The sequence below is a fragment of the Leuresthes tenuis genome, unplaced genomic scaffold, assembly GCF_036924035.1.
Source record: "Leuresthes tenuis unplaced genomic scaffold, fLeuTen1.0.hap1 SCAF_2, whole genome shotgun sequence".
NCBI lineage: Eukaryota > Metazoa > Chordata > Actinopteri > Atheriniformes > Atherinopsidae > Leuresthes > Leuresthes tenuis.
Window position 1 is genome coordinate 38,924,981 of NW_027325356.1, and position 18,626 is coordinate 38,943,606.

Here is an 18,626-nt window from a genome sequence, read left to right on the forward strand (position 1 = left end):
AAAAAAAAGTTTTTAAAATTCTTCGGGTCTTTCAGCTGTGTTAGCAAACAATAAGGTGGCAAACAACCTCATGTCTAGACTTAAAAAAAAATGGATTCTCTTTATATTTTTAAGGTAGAAGACTTTATACTGTACCTTGTCTCTGGAGGAGGTTTAATGGCACCTTCAAACAGCCAGATCCCAAACACAGCAAACACATAGTACACCACCTGAACAGACAGCAAGAATCATTAATGTCTTTGTTTCTTCTTGTTTGTTTGTTAGTTGGCTTTTTTTTAAATTATGAATGTAATATTGGATTTCTAACCTCAATTCGAAAAGGGTTTGAATAACCATGAAGTTGCATGCAATCATTAAAGTTCAAGGAGTAGCATCTAGGGTCATTAATCAGTCCTAGACCCAAGATTAGTTTTTAGCTCTTTTGAATCTCTGATTGTCAGTTTTTCCCACCCAAAGTGGAAATCACAAAAACCTCTTGTGTTTGTTGTTGTGTATCATCCACCTGGCCCTTATTGTGAGTTTCTGTCTGAATCTGTCTGAATCAGATAAAGTCATTGTAGTGGGTGACTTCAATATTCATGTAGATGTTGAAAATGACAGCCCAAATATTAACTTTAATTCTATATTAGACTCTATTGGATTTTCTCAAAGTGTTCACAGACCTACTCACTGCCTTAATCATACCCTTGACCTTGTTCTGACTTATGGCATTAAGAGTGAACAGTTAACAGTGTTTCCTCAAAATCCTGTCTTAACTGACCATTTTTGATAACTTTTGAATTTACATTACTTGACTATATGGCTTCTGAGAAATTTTACATATAGAAGGTGTCTATCAGAGAATACTGTAACCAGATTTAAAGAGTTAATTTCATCATCATTTTCTTACAGAGGACAGCTACATAAACTTTACTCCAGCAATACTTGACTCTCTTGCTGACAGCACTATAGCTTCAATGCATACAACACTGGACAATGTTGCCCCTCTGAAAAGGAAGGTAATCAGTCAGAAGAGGTTGGCTCCTTGGTATAATTCACAGCTGCCTGCGTTAAAGCAGACTGCAAGAAAGCTGGAGAGACAGTGGCGTTCCTCTAATTCAGAAGAGTCTCAATTAGTCTGGAAAGATCGTTTAATAAGGTATAAGAAAGCCCTTCGTAAAGCTAGAACTGCTTATTATTCATCATTGATAGAAGAGAATAAGAATAATTCCAGGTTTCTTTTCAGCACTGTTGTCAGGCTGACAAAGAGTCCGAGCTCTGTTGAGCCATGTATTCCTTTAACTCTCAGCAGTGATGACTTCATGAGATTCTTTATCAATAAAATTGTTTTTATCAGAGAGAAGATTAATGGAATCCTTCCCATTATTATCACTGATGTATCATCAAGTAGAGCAGCTTTAGAAGTATCTTTCGAACCTGAATTGTATTTAGACGGCTTCTGCCCAGTTGATCTTTCTGAGCTAACAACAGCAATAGTCTCTTCTAAACCATCAACTTGTATGTTAGACCCAATCCCAACCAGACTGTTCAAGGAGGTTTTCCCCTTAATTGACACTTCCATATTGGATTTGATCAATCGGTCTTTGTTGATAGGATATGTACCTCAGACTTTTAAGGCTGCTGTAATTAAACCTTTACTGAGATTCAGAAGTGTTAGCTAATTATTGACCTATATCTAACCTCCCTTCTTTGTCTAAAGTTTAAAGCAGCTCAACTTTGTAATCATTTACACAGAAATAATCTACATTGCTATGCTGATGATACTCAGCTGTACTTATCTATGAAACCAGATGAAACCAATAGGTTGGCATGTCTTAAAGACATAAAGACCTGGATGACTCAGAACTGTCTGCTTCTAAATTCAGACAAAACTGAAGTTGTTCTCTTTGGACCTGAGCCCTTCAGGGGGAAATTGTCTAGTTATATAGTTACTCTAGATGGTTTTTCCTTGGCTTCTAGTACTACAGTGAGGAACCTTGGAGTTATTTTTGACCAGAATTTATCATTTGACGCACATATAAAACTGGTTTCTAGGACTGCCTTCTTTCACCTTCGTAATATTGCTAAAATCAGGAACATCCTGTCTCAGGGTGATGCAGAGAAACTAGTTCATGCATTTGCTACTTCAAGATTGGACTACTGTAATTCTTTATTATTGGGCTGTCCCACATATTCTCTGAAAAGCCTCCAGCTGATCCAAAATGCTGCAGCCAGAGTTCTGATGAGAACTAACAGGAGATCATGTTTCTCCAGTTTTAGCTTCTCTTCATTGGCTCCCTGTTAAATTCAGAATAGAATTTAAGATTCTTCTCCTCACATATAAAGCTCTTAATGACCGAGCTCCATCATATCTTAAAAATCTTATGGTAAAATATTGTCCTAACAGAGCACTTTGCTCCCAAACTGCAGGTTTACTTGTTGCTCCCAGAGTTTCTAAAAGTAGAATGGGAGGCAGAGCCTTCAGTTATCAGGCCCCTCTCTTGTGGAATAAGCTGCCAGTAAATGTCTAGGAGGCAGACACCCTCTCTAACTTTAAAGATTAGGCTTAAAACTTTCCTTTTTGATCAAGCTTATAGTTAGGGATGGCTCAGGTAATCCTGAAATATCCCATAGTTATGCTGCTATAGGTTTACACTGATGGGGGGCCTCTTATGTCACACCTTTCCTTACTTTGCCCCCCCTCTTCACAATTTCTCATATTTACATTTGGCATTACTGCTGTCATTAACTTGTTTTTCTTCGTCTCTACAGGTATCCTTTGAATGGTGTTATGCTGTTTGTTGTCTCCTCTTTTCTGTCCTCTCAAACCCCAGCTGGTCGAGGCGGATGGCCACCCTTCCTGAGTCTGGTTCTTTCAGTGTCATGATCTGATCTAGTTTGGAGGTGTGTTGTGAGTTTCAGGCTGGGTGAGCAGGTTCCCTTGGTTACCTGGGCGGAGTCCACACCTGTGGCGCATCGACCAACATCAAGAGCTCTTCTTAAGGAGCAGCAGGAGCACCAGTCTCCGCCAGATCGTTTTGCCATCTCTGTGGTAACTTGGCCAGCTCAATCCCGAGTATTTTCACTCTAAGGTATTTATTGCTAACCTTGTCTTGTTTCCTCGTCCCAGCCCCAGCTCTGCCTCGTCCTCCCGAGTCTTACAGATTTCCTGGTTCTCTTCACATTCTTCGTGTCTCTCAGCATTCTGGACCTGTCTCACCTCCTACCTGCTCACCAACTGCCACTCTGGATTACACCCTCCAGCCAGTCAGTCGCTACCTCTCCCTCCTGCTGCCGCTGCCTCAGATCAGATCAGATCAGGCAATCTCACCATACTGTTCGGGACTGTCTGCCACTTGGACTTTGTCTACTCACTAACCTGTCATCACTCAGTGCTCCAGCTGCCCCGGACCATTGTGATCCTTGTTTCCTCCAGCATTTCCCAGGACCTCCTTGTGATACCTGCCTTCTCCAGCGTTTCCCCAGGACACAAATCCAGCACCTTTTCTAGCCTCCCTTTGTACATAATAAAAGTCTCTCTGAATCCGAATCTGCTGTTGAGTCCAATCTGTTTTAGCAGTCACCCCGTGATAGTCAGAGGTCTCTTCCTCTTAAAAGGGAGTCGTTTCTCTCCACAAGCGCCACAGGCACGCTCAGGACGGGGGCAGGCGTTGAAGAGAAGTTTCAGTGCAATCGGTTGGTTTCCTTAGCTAGGAAACTTAATGAACTGGATTATAATTGGACTCTACTTGGCTTGAATTGGCCTTGAGATGACATTTGTTGTGATTTGGTGCTACATGAAGAAACTGAATTGAAATTGAATTTAACTTCCTCATTTCTGTAGGTAATTTTGTGAAGAAAGAAAATATGTGCGGTGATTTGTTGAAACGTGTTCAAACAAAAATGTACAATTGTAACAAGCTTGAAAGTTGTATGGCAGCATACAGCTATTCCAGATAAAGGTTTATCACCTAACAGATCTGTTTAATCAAAAAGTAGACTCACAATGTCTGAAATGTATCTTTCATGGACTTCACAGACTGAAAAAGGTACAAAAGAGTAGATCAGCTGGATGAATTATGGCAATTTCACTCACCACCAGAATCCCTGCAAACGCTCTGAGGTTTTTTACAAGATCCAACAGTGTGCTTGCAACCAAAGCCAGAAGCTGCAGAAAAAGACACAAGTATGGGAGACATAAATATGACAATTGTGATCATCGCTGCTTCCCATTTTACTCCCAGTTTTTCTTGCATTAATTACTGTTGTGTTTTCATAAATGCTTAGATGATACTCAGAATGTTCTACACTAATTATGCGATTGTTAGAAAACATGCAATTCAAAATTTGACATTTTCTTTTTGTACACAGAAAGAAGTGACATATCTTCCAGATGTCTGTAGAATGGAAGAGTATCCAATTCTCACACATTTTCTTTCTCACAGTTTTTATGTTTCACTTTAGGGTAATAATAATGCGAAGTTTCATGGCTGTATCTGTATAGAAAAACAGAATATTTAATATGAAACAATTTCTATTCAGGAACAAATGTGAACAATAAAATGGGAAATTATGGATGAAAGAATATTTATTTTTTTTAAAAGAATTGTGGTTTTGACAAAAAAGGATTCTGTTATTCTCTAATCTTTTCCTTTCCTTTGTGCGTTTCCTTGTTTGTAAAAATGTTGACCACCATATGCTTGAGCAATTAATTTTATTTTTTTTATCTACTGAAAAGAGTTGCAATGGAACCACTGACGTACAGACATATTTATGTTACCGTTGATGCTGCAAAAAAAATCTAGATCGGCCAATTCTGAGGTTCTACCTGAAGCTTATGGGGATTGTCTCTTAATAAGATTTTAATGAATGCTGAATGTAACTGTGTTATCAAAGATTGAAATATCGATCTGGTTTCAAGAAAAAGCATAGTACCATCACAGCTGCATTGAAGGTGGTAAATGACATTTCTGTTGCACTTGACAAGAAACTACATTGTGCATCTCTTTTTATTGATTTGTCGAAAGCGTTTGATACAGTCGACCACAATATTTTAAAATTTAGACTCTTGCAATCAGAACTCTTGAAGCAAGCAGTTACTTGGTTCACCAACTATCTTAGTAATAGGACTAAATATGATGGCTTGTGTTCTGATACTGTTACTGTCCACAAGAGGGTGCCGCAGGGTTCTGTGTTAGGTTCCCTCTTATTCATTATTTATATCAATGATCTGGGTATAAATGTGTCAGATGCAAATTTGCATATCTATGCTGATGACAGTTATTTACTGCTGTGGATAAACTCTTGTTCAGGCCATTGAATCCCTGCAGAAAGCCTTTATTGTTGTCCAGCACTCATTACTTCAGCTGAAACTTGTCCTCAAGGCCGTAACTATCATAGATGACACTGAGGTCGTGTCCTCTGTGTTTTTTGTTTTTTTTTGCTTAAATTATGGCGATTTTATATTTGAAGAGCCAAGAGTAGTGCGACTGTTTAATAAAACAGTGGCTCAGTTTAATAAAACAGTGGCTCAGTTTGGGCATACGTGCTGCGAGTCATCAACAACATGCACTGTCGCTATGGTAACTTACACACACAAGTCGGACTTTGATGTTACTGCTACCGTTAGTGAGTCAGTCAGTCACACCAGTCACTGGAAGAGGAGCACATCGAGCTAAAGATGTAGATGAAGAGCAGTTTAAGTGGTAGATGACTGGCAGAAAAAAATGCATTTTAATGTGGAGATATTTTTATTGCAGCCCAGTGTACTACTTGGATAGCAAGGAAACATGAATCAAAGTTTAATTTTGGTTAACTCCGTCAGTACCAGTCGTCAATCAATTTCCACCGGTTGAGTCAACATTCATTTTGCGATTGAAATGTCAGTGACGTCTTCGATTGAAAATTAAACGTTTATTCAGTGTTGATTTCTCAATGTTGGATGCTGAACATGTTATATATTTCTGCCGGATGCCGGAGCACAACGCAGTAACACTGCACAGAGCAGATCGTGCGGGACAGGAAGTCGTGCGCAAAAACAAAATAAAACACCCGGTTAATTTTCAAAATACTAATAATAACTAGAAAATTTCTGGAAATTTTGATATGGGCATGCCCTACTGCCCATTTCTGCCCCCTTGCTGCTTTGCTTATGATGTTACAATATGTTGTGGTCCAAATCGTCCAGGGTCTTTCAATGTTTGTACGATGTGTGTACGATAAACTATGGCCGAGCAAAAGGCTTCCGAAATCAGCATGTGTGTTCATTAGCATTAAAGTTACGATAGAATTAACGTTGAAAATTCTCAAAAATTGTATATGTCACCCCAATGAGACTTTAGGATATTGTAGTCCAAACCTTCCCGAGTCTTTAAAAGTTTGAACGATGTCTCTACGTTATAGTGCAGCAAAAGTCCTCCAAAAATCGGCATAATAACCTCATAGCATTTTAGGCTTCCCTACAAAATGCTAATGATGCTAGTATGATAGCATTTTAGCATGATGTTAGCATCTGCTGGTTCTGTCTAAGTTGGTTCTGGTTATGTCTGAGGTGGCTCTGGTTATATCGCATTCACTCTGAGGCTCCCCCTTAGGAATGCATAGGATTTGTGTTGCCACGGTAACAAACCTCATGTTAACGGTTGGGCATATTTTAACGTTAAATTTCTCAGAAACCGTAATAGCCAGCATAATGAGACTGAAATATGTTGTAGTACAACGCGTCCCGGGTTGGGGAACATTTTAATGATTTTTCTACAATGACCTGTTGCCTAGCAACAAGCGTCCAAAATCAAATTTACACTTTTTTTAAATTTAAACTTTGCTATCGCAAAAACCGGAACACCTAGCGTAATGAAGCTTAATGACCATTTAGTACGAAGCGACCCAAGTGTTTGAATGATGTCTCTACGATAAAGTTTGGCCAGGCAATAAGCGTCCAAATTTCTTCGCTTCCTGGCTTCTACCGTTACCATGGTAACGCTTTTGATTGAGACAAGTAAGGCCCATCGAGGCACGATGGAGACGCACGTAATGACGTATGCATTACGTGGGTTGCGAGTTTCGGTTCGGGCCGAATTAACAGATACATTTTTTTCGTTTTCGTGGTAACTAAATGTTCAGAATACTCATAGAAATGCTAACTCGACAAAAAATAAAAAATAAATAAAAAATTTAATCACAGCTTCATGAGATTTGAATATGTTGTAGTCCACAGTGGGGCGAGTCGTGGAACATATTAATGATGTCTCTACGACAACCTGTTGCCTAGCAACAAGCGGCCAAAGTCAAAATGACGGTTTTTAAAAATTCAAAAGTTCAAAATTTCAAAAAGCGTAAAAATTCGCATAATGGGGTTGTACGGGCGCTTAGTACCCATCAGCATGAGTCTTTGAAAGTTTGAACGATGTCTCTACGATAAAGTATAGCCGAGTGATAAGCGCGCAAATTTTCGACCTTTTTTCCAGTTTTCGGCACCTGGCGTTGCCACGGTAACACTTAAAATAAAGGTGCAGGTGAGTGAGATAGTCCAGTTTTTTATATTCTTCACTAAAGGGAAAACAGGATAGGGAGGAAAAGGCTGAGCCAAACCAAGCTCATGTTTGGGTCAAGCAGCAAGAAGAGGAGCAGTGATAGAGGGAGAGCAGGTACTATAAAAGGAAGAGACTATGCCAGACCTGTATATGTTTTAAAAGCCAGATGTATAATGCATGATAATTGAAGTATTGTGTAAGATTATAATAGAAATGTGCTCAAAAGCTGGTTTTCCTTAACAAGAGTGAACAGATTAGGCACTATCATCAACATAATAGTGTAATAGGGCTTGTGTATCTATTTTAAATACTGAAAGAAATATGAAGCATTTGTATATATTATCCCTCTGTACCAGGACAGTTCATTCCTTTTTATTCCTAATCCATGACTTGATGAAATTCATTCTCCAGTTTTTTTTTTTTCACCTGTGCTGGATTATGGAGATATTTTATATATGAATGCTTCTGCTAAATGTCTGTATATGGTTGACACCATCTATTTTTATCATGCCTCTCTGAGGTTCATTACAAACTGTAAACCATTGACACACCACTGTTAGCTATACACTTGAGTTGGATGGGTTGTTCTGGCCATCCGAAGACTCAGTCATTGGTATACTTTTATATATAAGGCAATACTTGGTCTACTGCCTTTCTATATTTGTTCCTTAATTGCACAGAGAGGTGCTGGTCCTTACTCTTTCCATTCTCAAGACTACGTATTGCTTTCTGTTCCATATGCTGTACTGAATTGGGTAAAAAAGCCTTTGGCTACTCTGCACCTCTCGCATGGAAAATGTTGCAGAATGACTGGAAACTAACAGGATTAATCTCTTTGAGTGCCTTCAAATGTTGTTCAAAACTTCAAAACTTGTTTTTCATAATCTGCTTGTAAATTCAATACTTTTTCTTTCATTTGTTTGTGTTTTTATCTGCGTAATTAGTGAGTGTGTTTTGTATTTGCTGCTGTCTATCTTGGCCAGGTCTCCGTTGAAAAAGAGGTTCTTAATCTCAATGGGATCTTCCTGGTTAAATAAAGGTTATCATAATAATAAGCAAGTTTTATAAATGTTATTAATGGTACGTATTTTCACTGAAGGGTTGAAAGTAGACTGGATAAACACCAGCCCGTTGGGTACCTTGATATCAGGGATGATGCGAAGGAAGCGGAACACAATCAGCATGTTGACCAATCGCACAATCTCCCATAGAGGCATCCCACCATGAGAGGAGGGGTCCCTACAGTCACACATGGACACACAGACATATACTCACTGTCAGAGCTATAGATACATGGTGAACCACCAGATGAACCACAAACACAACTTGTCCAGCTATAACTGAAGTAATAACAAGACACCTAGAGGGTAATTCAGCAAAGTTTAAAGTAAGCTTTTCACAAAGTAAAGTAAGTTCAAAGTTAAAGTAAGGGGAATCACTTTATCAGCCTGTGCTTGTCCACATAAGCTCTTATAAACTTATTGCACACACATAATGAGAACAGGGACAATAAATTAAAACACATTACACTAAAGGCTGAAGCAGTGTTACAGTTTACATGAGTGAAAGTTAGTGATCTCTCCAGAATTCCTCCATGACAGTTCTTCTTTACTGCTACTCTGTGAACATGAATCTGCATGTCATTTTTGAGCACAGTGGCTTTGTACAGTTAAAATCATAAATGTATGTGCTTTTGAACTTAGTAAAATGAGCTTTTACTACATTCACTTTGTTTGCAGGGGTTAAAATAAGAACAATTTAACTCCAGATAAGTAAAGGATGAAAAACATGGCAGTTAGGTCTTTCAGTGTTAGTGTTCTTCATTTTGAATTGATAATATATATATATATATATATATATATATATAAATATATATCAAGTACATTTATCCATCCATCCATCCATCATCTGCCGCTTATCTGAGGGTCGGGTTGCGGGGGCAGCAGCTTTAACAGAGAAACCCAGACGTCTCTGTCCCCGGCCACTTCCTCCAGCTCTTCCGGGGGGACCCCGAGGCGTTCCCAGGCCAGCCGAGAGACATAGTCTCTCCAACGTGTCCTGGGTCTCCCCAGGGGTTCCTCCCAGTGGGACGTGCCCAGAACACCTCATTAGGGAGGCGTCCAGGGGGCAACCACCAGATGCCCGAGTCACCTCATCTGGCTCCTCTCAATGCGGAGGAGCAGCGGTTCTAATCCGAGCCCCTCCCGGATGACTGAGCTTCTCACCCTATCTCTAAGGGAGAGCCCAGACACCCTGCGGAGGAAACCCATTTCGGACGCTTGTATTCGTGATCTCGTTCTTTTGGTACCGTAGGTGAGGATGGGAACGTAGATTGACCAGTAAATAGAGAGCTTCGCCTTCTGGCTCAGCTCCTTCTTCACAACGACGGGTCGGTGCAGAGCCCTCAATACTGCAGACGCTGCACCGATCCGCCGTCAATCTCACATTCCATTCGTCCCTCACTCGTGAACAAGACCCCGAGATACTTGAACTCCTCCACTTGGGGAGGACATTTATATACATACATAAGAATCAAATTGCAATTACATACATAAACATTATCTGTGAAATTACAAACTCACCAGTGAGAATAGGGAAGCCTGTAGGTGATATATATAGTCATCTGTAGGGCCTTAAAGAGAAGAAAATACATGAACTCAGTGGTGAATATTAAATTAACATTTAATTTAGAAAAATGATACTGAAATGTCATACTTTATGTAATTCAACTTTTAGTACTTCAATATTTTTGTCACAATAATCAATAAACAATACAATAATACAATACATTACTCCTATTATATCTTGAATAGGGCTGGGCAAATATTAAATTCTTTAATCACGATTAATTGCATTGTTATACACAAAATCCAATAATGAATTCAAAAGTAGCATTTAACGCACTTTTATTGGAACTGTACACTGAAGGAACTGAAATACTCCGGTGATAAGCCAATTCAATGTTGTAGTGCTTATAAATAACTTTGGCTCTGTCGACTGCACTGTTTGGAAGAACTTGAAATGAAAATGGCCATGTAAAAGTTCTGTAACCTTCTCCATGTTTGTTTAGTCTGCTTCATCCGACATTCTTTTAATTTCTGACTGTTTCCTGTGAGCACTGCAGCAGTAAGCAACATACTAAGCTCGCTCACGATGCACTTTTTCAAAATAAAAGCCGGTGAGTGACAGACGTTCACAATAAAAATAATAAATAATAAGAACTGTGTTAATGGGAGACAAATAATTGTCGGCAAATTATTTTTAATGCTTAGATCTAATACTTTTACTTCTGTTAAGGATGAGAAAACGTCCTTCACCAGTGACGTGTGTGTAGTCTGAGTAATGTTACCATTAACAGGATGGTGAGGAAGCCATCAAAGATGTTGTTTCTGTATGACAGGTATCCTCTCCAGCCAAAGGCAAAGATCTTCACACACATTTCAAAAAGGTAATAGAGGATGAAGCACAGGTTGATGATCTGACAGTGAAAAAGAGAAATAATTTCCTCAACATGAATCATTGTGCTTTTTTGTTTATTTCTTTTTAAGGCTTTGAGCTGAGGTGAAAATAAAGATATTTTTCATGTAAAATTCTAAGAAAATGACTATCTATTATGTCTGATATTTATATTTGTGTGGAAACAGAAAGACTGGAAATGCTGGACCAAAAGTTCAGGATTCACAGTAGTTTTATAAGAGAAATTGTCCTCTGAAGACAATGGACCACAGTGGGACACTGTGTTCACCTCCAATACGTAGTGGTCTCTCTCTGTTGTAGACTTCTCAGAATTCAACACGAGCACAGTCTGAAACACAAAAAAAGCTACCTTATAATGAGCTGACCTGCTTGATTGACATATTTGTGTATAAATGTCTTCGTGCAGCTTACACATATGCACATGACATTTGCCAGGGCCACTGCATTTCCAAGGACAGTGAGATAGTAGTGACTGAAGATCATCTGGAGTCTCTGCAGGACTGGTGACATGTACTGAGGCAAGGGAGGGTGCTGGAGTGAAAACACACACACACACACACTCTGTCAGAATATGTAAAGCTAGATGATTGTTTTTTTAGTGGGACATTGTGGGCACAGTTCTACCTCCTTAATACAATCTTTATCCAGTTCATCAAAAATCTTCATGAACTGCTCTCGATCCATGTAGCCAACATCTGCATGTTGCTGCGCCACCTGGCATGTTGGAGATGCAGATGAGACGGTTAAAGGGAATGATTAAAAAGAAAATAAAGATTATCATGGGAGTATTAAATCTGTTAATCCAAAATTAGTGTGCTTTAAAATAACGACACTGTGGCAGTGATGCAGAAGGTTCTTGAAGTAGAAGCAAATACACTCAATGCATTCATCATTATGTTTGTAATTTACATGGTTATTTTCATACTTAACAAGTCTGCATGTTAAGCACAAAAAGCCATAAGGGCTCAGATACTGTGTTTGTGTGTGTGTGTATGTGTGTATTTGAGGTTGGTTCTGACCGTATTGATAGCCACTCTGTAGTAGCTCCTCATCTTTACTCTGACCATCACCTCCAGCACAGCATCAACACTCACATATTCTCTGAAAAAGAACCCAATACTGAGGAGTGTTTGTGAATGTTAACATCTTTCTGCATGAGGACCAATCTGGGTTTTATATACGACTATTTAATGTATTTGTGATTGGTGGGGACATTCTGTCCAGTGAGACAAAAGTTGGGACAAAACTTCATGTGTGTCTGTGTGTGATGCCTTACTGAGCAGCTGCTTGTGCTCTATGACAGCTGAGCACTTGGAAAGCTGCTCGGATCCCCAACCTTCTCCTTATGATGGACGTCTGAACTGACATCTGGACAAAAACATGGACAAAGTATGTCAGTATCCTTGTGTGTGGGTTTTATCTTCACCGATTCACTGAACTGTGCTTTGGGAAATGTGTATTAGGTTTGTCTGTGTACATAGAAATGTGTCAACGTTATATCATAATAGTTTCTTCATGGGGTGCTTTCTCTTCTTCAGTTCTCTGCTCTGAATAGACATAATATAAGTCTGATTCAATAAAGTGGCGATGACTTTATTTCATCTTTAATCTGCTGTTTTATATTACTAATTTTGATCTAGACCATATTTTTCAAAACATTGTGTTTCCTGTGAGCTTATTACATTGTTTTTGTGACATCCATACCATGGAACTCCAGCAGATGGCAATCCAGGTGAACAGATAGCCTGTGAAACCATGCCAGTATTTTTACATATACAAGGTTGTGTAGTTTCTACTAATTCACATGGCCATGTGACTCTGTGTGTTATTATGACACTGTATTTTTTAAAGGTTTTCTTTCCACTCAAACAACATTTGTTTCTTTTTTTAAATATAAATTTGAATCCTATGTGTGTGATTCAGAGTAAAAATCCACAGTCATTTATTACAAATTTAAATGACTTTTTTTAAATTTAGCACTGGTTTAATTTTAAGTAATGATCAAGTGGAAAAGTTACTCTCTTCTGAGCTGCTCCAAGATGACTGAGCTCCACACCCTAAACTTGAGTTCACAAAATCACAAATTATCATCCAATTATGGCTGTTTGTTGCGACTGTCAGACAGCTACTTTCCACTGTCCTGGCTCTGATTTTTCCTGTTCCAGCACATCATAGTTGTACTGACACACCCACCTTTCCATCTGGGAACTGTGCTGTAATAGCAACCATCATCTGATTCGTAAAAATAAAAACAAGCACCTAATACCCAAAATTGCAAAGCGCAGAAAACACAGAGTATCAGTTTAAAACTGACTTATCTCCATTTCACCTTATTAAGGCCATGTAAACAACTACTTTAATGTTTAGGCCACGTTTCCCTCTATTACATTACGTGGTGATACACTTTAATGATGTGTTACATCTTGTTTTTTAACCACGATTCTTATTCGTCACCAGCACAAGACTGTTAAGTCATTGATCCGTGGATAAATATCAGTATAGAAATGTTATACTGCATGAGAGACTCACCAGTAAATATCCCCTGAACTGATTATAGATGATGGCAGTCAGTAAGTTCATCAGACAGTAGGTTCCTGCCAGGAGGCAAAATAAACTTTTCATTTCAATGCATTTATAATTTACATCCATTTCAAATGACTAAATGCTGCTTTATCTGCAGCACTGCTACAATGATAATAACTCCTTACCAATGACACTGAAGGTGATGAAGAAAATTGAGTACCCTCTGTTTAGGGAATAGGCAGGGATCATTACTGTGACAGAGAACATAGTCAGCCAGTTCCATGAGAGAAACGATTAACAGTACATGAGCATGGCTTGTTCATAATTCAGCTGACTGAGTACCATCCGGATTGTTGGCTGTGGTGAGCAGCACCAGCAGTGATGTAAGAGCATTGGGCAAGTCTCTGAAATGCAACTCCCATTCCCCGTTCTTCTTTGGATCCTGAACAGAAACACAGGGGGAGGGTGATGACTACACAAGGGCTGCCCAGCTCCCGTTCTCTCCTTGCTATTCTTTCAACACAGGGTTTAAATACATAGTTTCATAGTTTATAAGTGATAAACCTTATTGAATAAACAATTTAAGATAACACTGTTCTTATCTTTTATCAAATAATTTCATAGCTTGAATATTATTTAAAAAAAGAAGCATACTTGAGCATGAGGTGAACCACAAAATATACTTAATGCTGAGTAATCCAGTGTTGTATAAAAGAGAATAGCGGCAAGTTCTCCAAGACGCTAAGAGCAACCTACTTACTGCCAAATAACTTCTATACTACAGTATACTAGAGATTTTGTCATCAAGCATAATTTTGCACTCCGACATTATCTTAAATATTTTCTTATTTGTGTTTTAATATTTCAGTTTAGTTTCAAACTAAGTTGACCGTAAGCTTTTTGGAGTGTAACCCTTTCCTGACTTGCAGCTACATGAAATGTCCACACACACATAAACACAGGATGTGACCACAAAGATGTGAACTCACATCAGTTTTAGCGAACAACAGCATGCCGATCATAGTGAAGAGGCAGAGGTGCAGTGCCAGCAACAGGATAACACTGCAAAGACAGGAAAATGCATATACATACTGACAGTAGAACTTGAAAAAAACAAGGCATGCCTGTTAATTGGTGACTAAAAAGAAGACTCCAATGGCAGCCCCTGTGACTGGCAGATTTCTTGTCCAGTGTATTCAAATGTAAACTGGAAATGGATCCGACAACACTGAATAATAATGATACCTGAAATGGCTTCATGAATGCAACACAAGTGGTGATATTTTCTTGTTTAACTTTAAAATCATTATTCATCCCTAATTTCCACACGGTGTAACTGAATTGTGCATACTTTGATTATTATTATTATTATGGCATCACTTAGGGCCATAATCTATTTAGCAAGGAATGTGTTCAGCACTTATGTCCAACATTTAATCCTCTTCTTGGACGCACACCTCTTCCTTTAACCCCCTTTGTCAAAATCATGATCAGTACTTCCAAAAGCAAAGACATTTCTTTCTATGAGAGAATTAAACCTTAACTGACAGAAGTGAGAGTGCACTGGAGTAAATGGTGTTTTTTTTAAATTCATTAAGTAGTGAAAATTAAATTGAAGACAAGTTGCCTGTTAATTCCAATGGAGTTCCACCTCATGCACTAAAAAACATCAAAGCTCTGGATTTACCCCTCCCCCATGACACCAAGATGCCCTCTCCCATTCTATTGATGGATAGTGTAATTAATTATGCTTTAGTTGAATAACAGTGAGAGTTTTAAGCTGTAACTGTAAGTAGATCTTGGCCAACAGTAAATACAGATACCTGGCAATCTCTGGCAGAGTCCTTTTGATGCATTTCAGAGTTTTTTTCATTAGAGAGGAGTTTTGCAGAAGGAAGAATGGCCGGATCAGCCGCCGTACTCTCAGTTTCTGAGTAGGAAAAAATAGATCACTATTTTGAAAACAGTGCCACTTATCAAATTGATAATCTTTTTAAAATCAGAGGTAAACCAAGGCTAAAGTCATCCAAGTTGATTTGAGTGCCTCAGTTTATCTAAGATGACTGAACCTCAACATATCTAAAAGTTTAGACTTATTGTAAATGTTTGCCCTACATATTGATCAGCATATACTATGAGGTTCATAACAAATCTTTTTTGTTAATCATAAAAAGTAAAATCCTCTTGCAAGCAAGCTTTGTACTTTACTTAGGCTTGATTCTCTTTACCAAATACTGTTTGATTATTTAAAGCCCTATGACTAACTGCAAAGAGAAGCATGAGCCCCACCTCATCACACGCCATGCTTATAGACAACACCCAGTCAATGATGGAGACTGAAATTACTACAGTGTAGCTGATCAGCCATTTGCTCTTCCTGAATTCCTCCCAGCCAATCAAATAGCTCTGAGAACAAACCAGACAAAAATTGTAAAACATTTTGTTTCACCGAACAGTTGCTAACGTCTTGGGTAAAAATATGTTCCATATTGCTTGTGTTTACCTTGACAGCAAGATCAAGAGAGAAGATAATAAGGCAGACCATCTCTATGCTCTCAGTGAAGCCACATGGAGGGTGCCAGGACACAGATCGATGGCGAGGATCTGAGGAGACTGACAGGGAGGATGGGTGCTCCACAAATGCTAGTAACAATACTACTGCAATGGTGACACCCAATATCCTTGGACAGGGAATAAAGACAGAGCGGAGGGTAAAATGGAAGCAGGGTTGGTACTAAAATGGCTTATGGTCTGCTTTTATCTTCTATCTAAGTCATTTTATTCATGAGGTTTATTAAGTTATCCCATATAAATTTGGATCTAGAAATCTTGGACTGCATTTATATAACATATTTGTGGTCTTGTTAATGCAAACAATCAAGGGGTCTGACATGCATAACTTCACACAGTATTGCCATTTACTAAAAAATTGGAATGCACATGCAGCAGGAAGTTGAAGGCAAGAAGACACAAGGTAATGGTAGTTTGTGTGTGAGTGCAAGTGCACTATTCGTCACCTAATCCATGAGGATTAAAAAGCCAAGGAATTAAAGAAACGTGTCATGTTGATATTCCCTTTAACCACCTATGATTTGCAAATGATATCGCTGACATTCTGGTTTGTTTGTTAACCATCAACGTCTTGAACAGTAAAGTCTCCCAGAAACCCTTTGAGTAAACGTTTGTTTATTTTAGCAATCATGTTTTTAATATCAGCAACGGTAGTGATAGTACTCACAGTCCTAAGTCCTAGGGATCCTGGTCTAATGATTTTGTCTATCTCTCTGAGAGATAGTGTTTTATTTATGCAAAATGGTAGAATGTGTCTGAGTCCACTTCAATTCAAACATGTTTAAACAAGGACAGCCAGTGACAACTTTTTATCTAGTGTTGTTTGGATTTGTCTTATCAAATGATTTACTGCTCTGAAGTGCCAGTTAATACTGTGTTAAGCCGCATATTAAGTTATGCATAAGGTCTGGGGCCTGAACAGTTGTTGAAAAATGCGAGCTTACCACTGGCATATCCTAGAATAGTACCATCGATACAGCTGGAGGGAATGGGCATCCACCCGGTGGTTGATAGACCGGTACTGCAGGCAAGCAGACTTAATTATAACAGTATTAAACATTTGACACAATAAAAGTAGAAATTTATATACAATGATATACAACAGGAGGGGGAAACAAAATATCATGAAAAAAGAAGGCAAAATGTAAAAAAATAAAACAACAAAAGAGCAGGAGAATGCTGATTAGAGATGCATCAATATGATATTGCCTTGAGTGAATATATTGATAAAGACATTGTATTTAATGAGGACAGGACAGGCTCTTGATGAATGCACTTCTGTTCTTGCTCTGAAGTGCAAAAAAATAAAGTTTGGTTTTCAGTCTTATGTTTGGAGTAGCCAGAAGCTTCAGCTCTTCCATTCTTTCAAGTATATTGGTATCAGAGCATGAAATGTTGCATGTCAAGCAAGTTGAGAAACTCTGAAGTTTGTGGAATCTGTTGTGATCTCCCAATGCTCCAAGTGGACTTCAGAATCTATTGACATAAGACAGGGAAGATCTGCTCCAGCAGTTAAACCTTCTTTATAGTTTTCCAAAAATAATATGTGGAAGGATTATTTGGTATTTCTTATATTCAACAGCAACAATATATTTAAGAGCATTATCTCCCAAAATGTGTTACAGTATGCAAATTAGTAAGGGGGTATGGATATAGAAAAGGGGGTTAAGTCCTCCTAAAATGCTACACTGTTCTGTGCTAATGTATACTGCAATACATCTGACTATCTACAGATAATCTATCAATCTATATGTTGTGCATATACAAAGTAAATAATATACATAATCTGGTTCTTACAAGGTCTTGAAATTAGGAAAATACAACCTCAGGTGAACAACTACATATTACATATTATAATCAAATATACTTTTGGTTCATGGGATTTGCAAATCCTTACATTCCGCATCAGCGTCCCAACTTTTCAAATAAATTTTGGGTGCAAGTACAGTGACCTGCAAAAGTTTTCACCCCCCTAGGCATTTTTCATGTTTTGTTGCCTCACAACCTGGAATTAAAATGGATTGTTTGAGAGTTTGCACCATTTCATTTACAGAACATGTCTACAACTTTGAATATGTATTATTATTTTTTTATTGTGAAGCAAACAACAAACAGGACCAAATAACAGAAAACTTCAGCGTGCATAAGTAAGTATTTTGTAGAGCCACACTTTGGTGGGCAGCCCTCTCTTGGCAGGTTTGTTGTGGCACCATGTTCTTTCCATTTGAAGATGATGGATTTGATGGTGCTCCGGGGGATCATCAAAGATTTGGAAAATATTTTTTTATAAATCAGCCCTGACTTGTACTTCTCAACAACTTTGTCCCTGACTTGTTTGGGGAGCTCCTTGGTCTTCATGGTTTGATGTAGCTTGATTAGTGGTGTTGCAGCCTTTGGGGCCTTTCAGAAAAGGTGTGTTTATACTGACAGATCATGTGACACTTAGATTACACACAGGTGAACTTCATTTCACTAATTATGTGACTTTTGAAGGTAATTGGTTGCATCAGAACTTTTTAGGGGCGTCATAGCAAAAGGGTTGGA

General features: G+C 38.5%; 2 protein-coding genes and 1 pseudogene across 2 annotated transcripts in view; 2 read left to right on the forward strand and 1 right to left on the reverse strand.

Annotated features, from left to right (window-relative positions):
• The window catches only part of LOC140302299 (uncharacterized), a 334,032-nt pseudogene that overhangs the window by 233,848 nt on the left and 81,558 nt on the right, over positions 1 to 18,626 (forward strand).
• The window catches only part of pcsk6 (proprotein convertase subtilisin/kexin type 6), a 171,998-nt gene that overhangs the window by 95,384 nt on the left and 57,988 nt on the right, over positions 1 to 18,626 (forward strand). The window lies entirely within an intron of this gene.
• tpcn2 (two pore segment channel 2) overlaps positions 1 to 18,626 on the reverse strand; it is a 29,411-nt gene that overhangs the window by 4,047 nt on the left and 6,738 nt on the right. Inside the window, exons 3-20 of the mRNA XM_072381037.1 lie at positions 17,027 to 17,103; positions 16,015 to 16,192; positions 15,801 to 15,917; positions 15,335 to 15,441; positions 14,501 to 14,573; positions 13,854 to 13,953; positions 13,697 to 13,762; positions 13,518 to 13,582; positions 12,265 to 12,356; positions 12,008 to 12,089; positions 11,613 to 11,702; positions 11,400 to 11,519; positions 11,257 to 11,316; positions 10,861 to 10,989; positions 10,094 to 10,143; positions 8,651 to 8,750; positions 4,076 to 4,147; positions 136 to 209 (exon numbers count right to left, since the gene is read on the reverse strand). Of these exons, the coding sequence (XP_072237138.1) occupies positions 136 to 209; positions 4,076 to 4,147; positions 8,651 to 8,750; positions 10,094 to 10,143; positions 10,861 to 10,989; positions 11,257 to 11,316; positions 11,400 to 11,519; positions 11,613 to 11,702; positions 12,008 to 12,089; positions 12,265 to 12,356; positions 13,518 to 13,582; positions 13,697 to 13,762; positions 13,854 to 13,953; positions 14,501 to 14,573; positions 15,335 to 15,441; positions 15,801 to 15,917; positions 16,015 to 16,192; positions 17,027 to 17,103 (1,652 nt within the window). The remainder of the gene's footprint in view (positions 1 to 135; positions 210 to 4,075; positions 4,148 to 8,650; positions 8,751 to 10,093; positions 10,144 to 10,860; positions 10,990 to 11,256; positions 11,317 to 11,399; positions 11,520 to 11,612; positions 11,703 to 12,007; positions 12,090 to 12,264; positions 12,357 to 13,517; positions 13,583 to 13,696; positions 13,763 to 13,853; positions 13,954 to 14,500; positions 14,574 to 15,334; positions 15,442 to 15,800; positions 15,918 to 16,014; positions 16,193 to 17,026; positions 17,104 to 18,626) is intronic.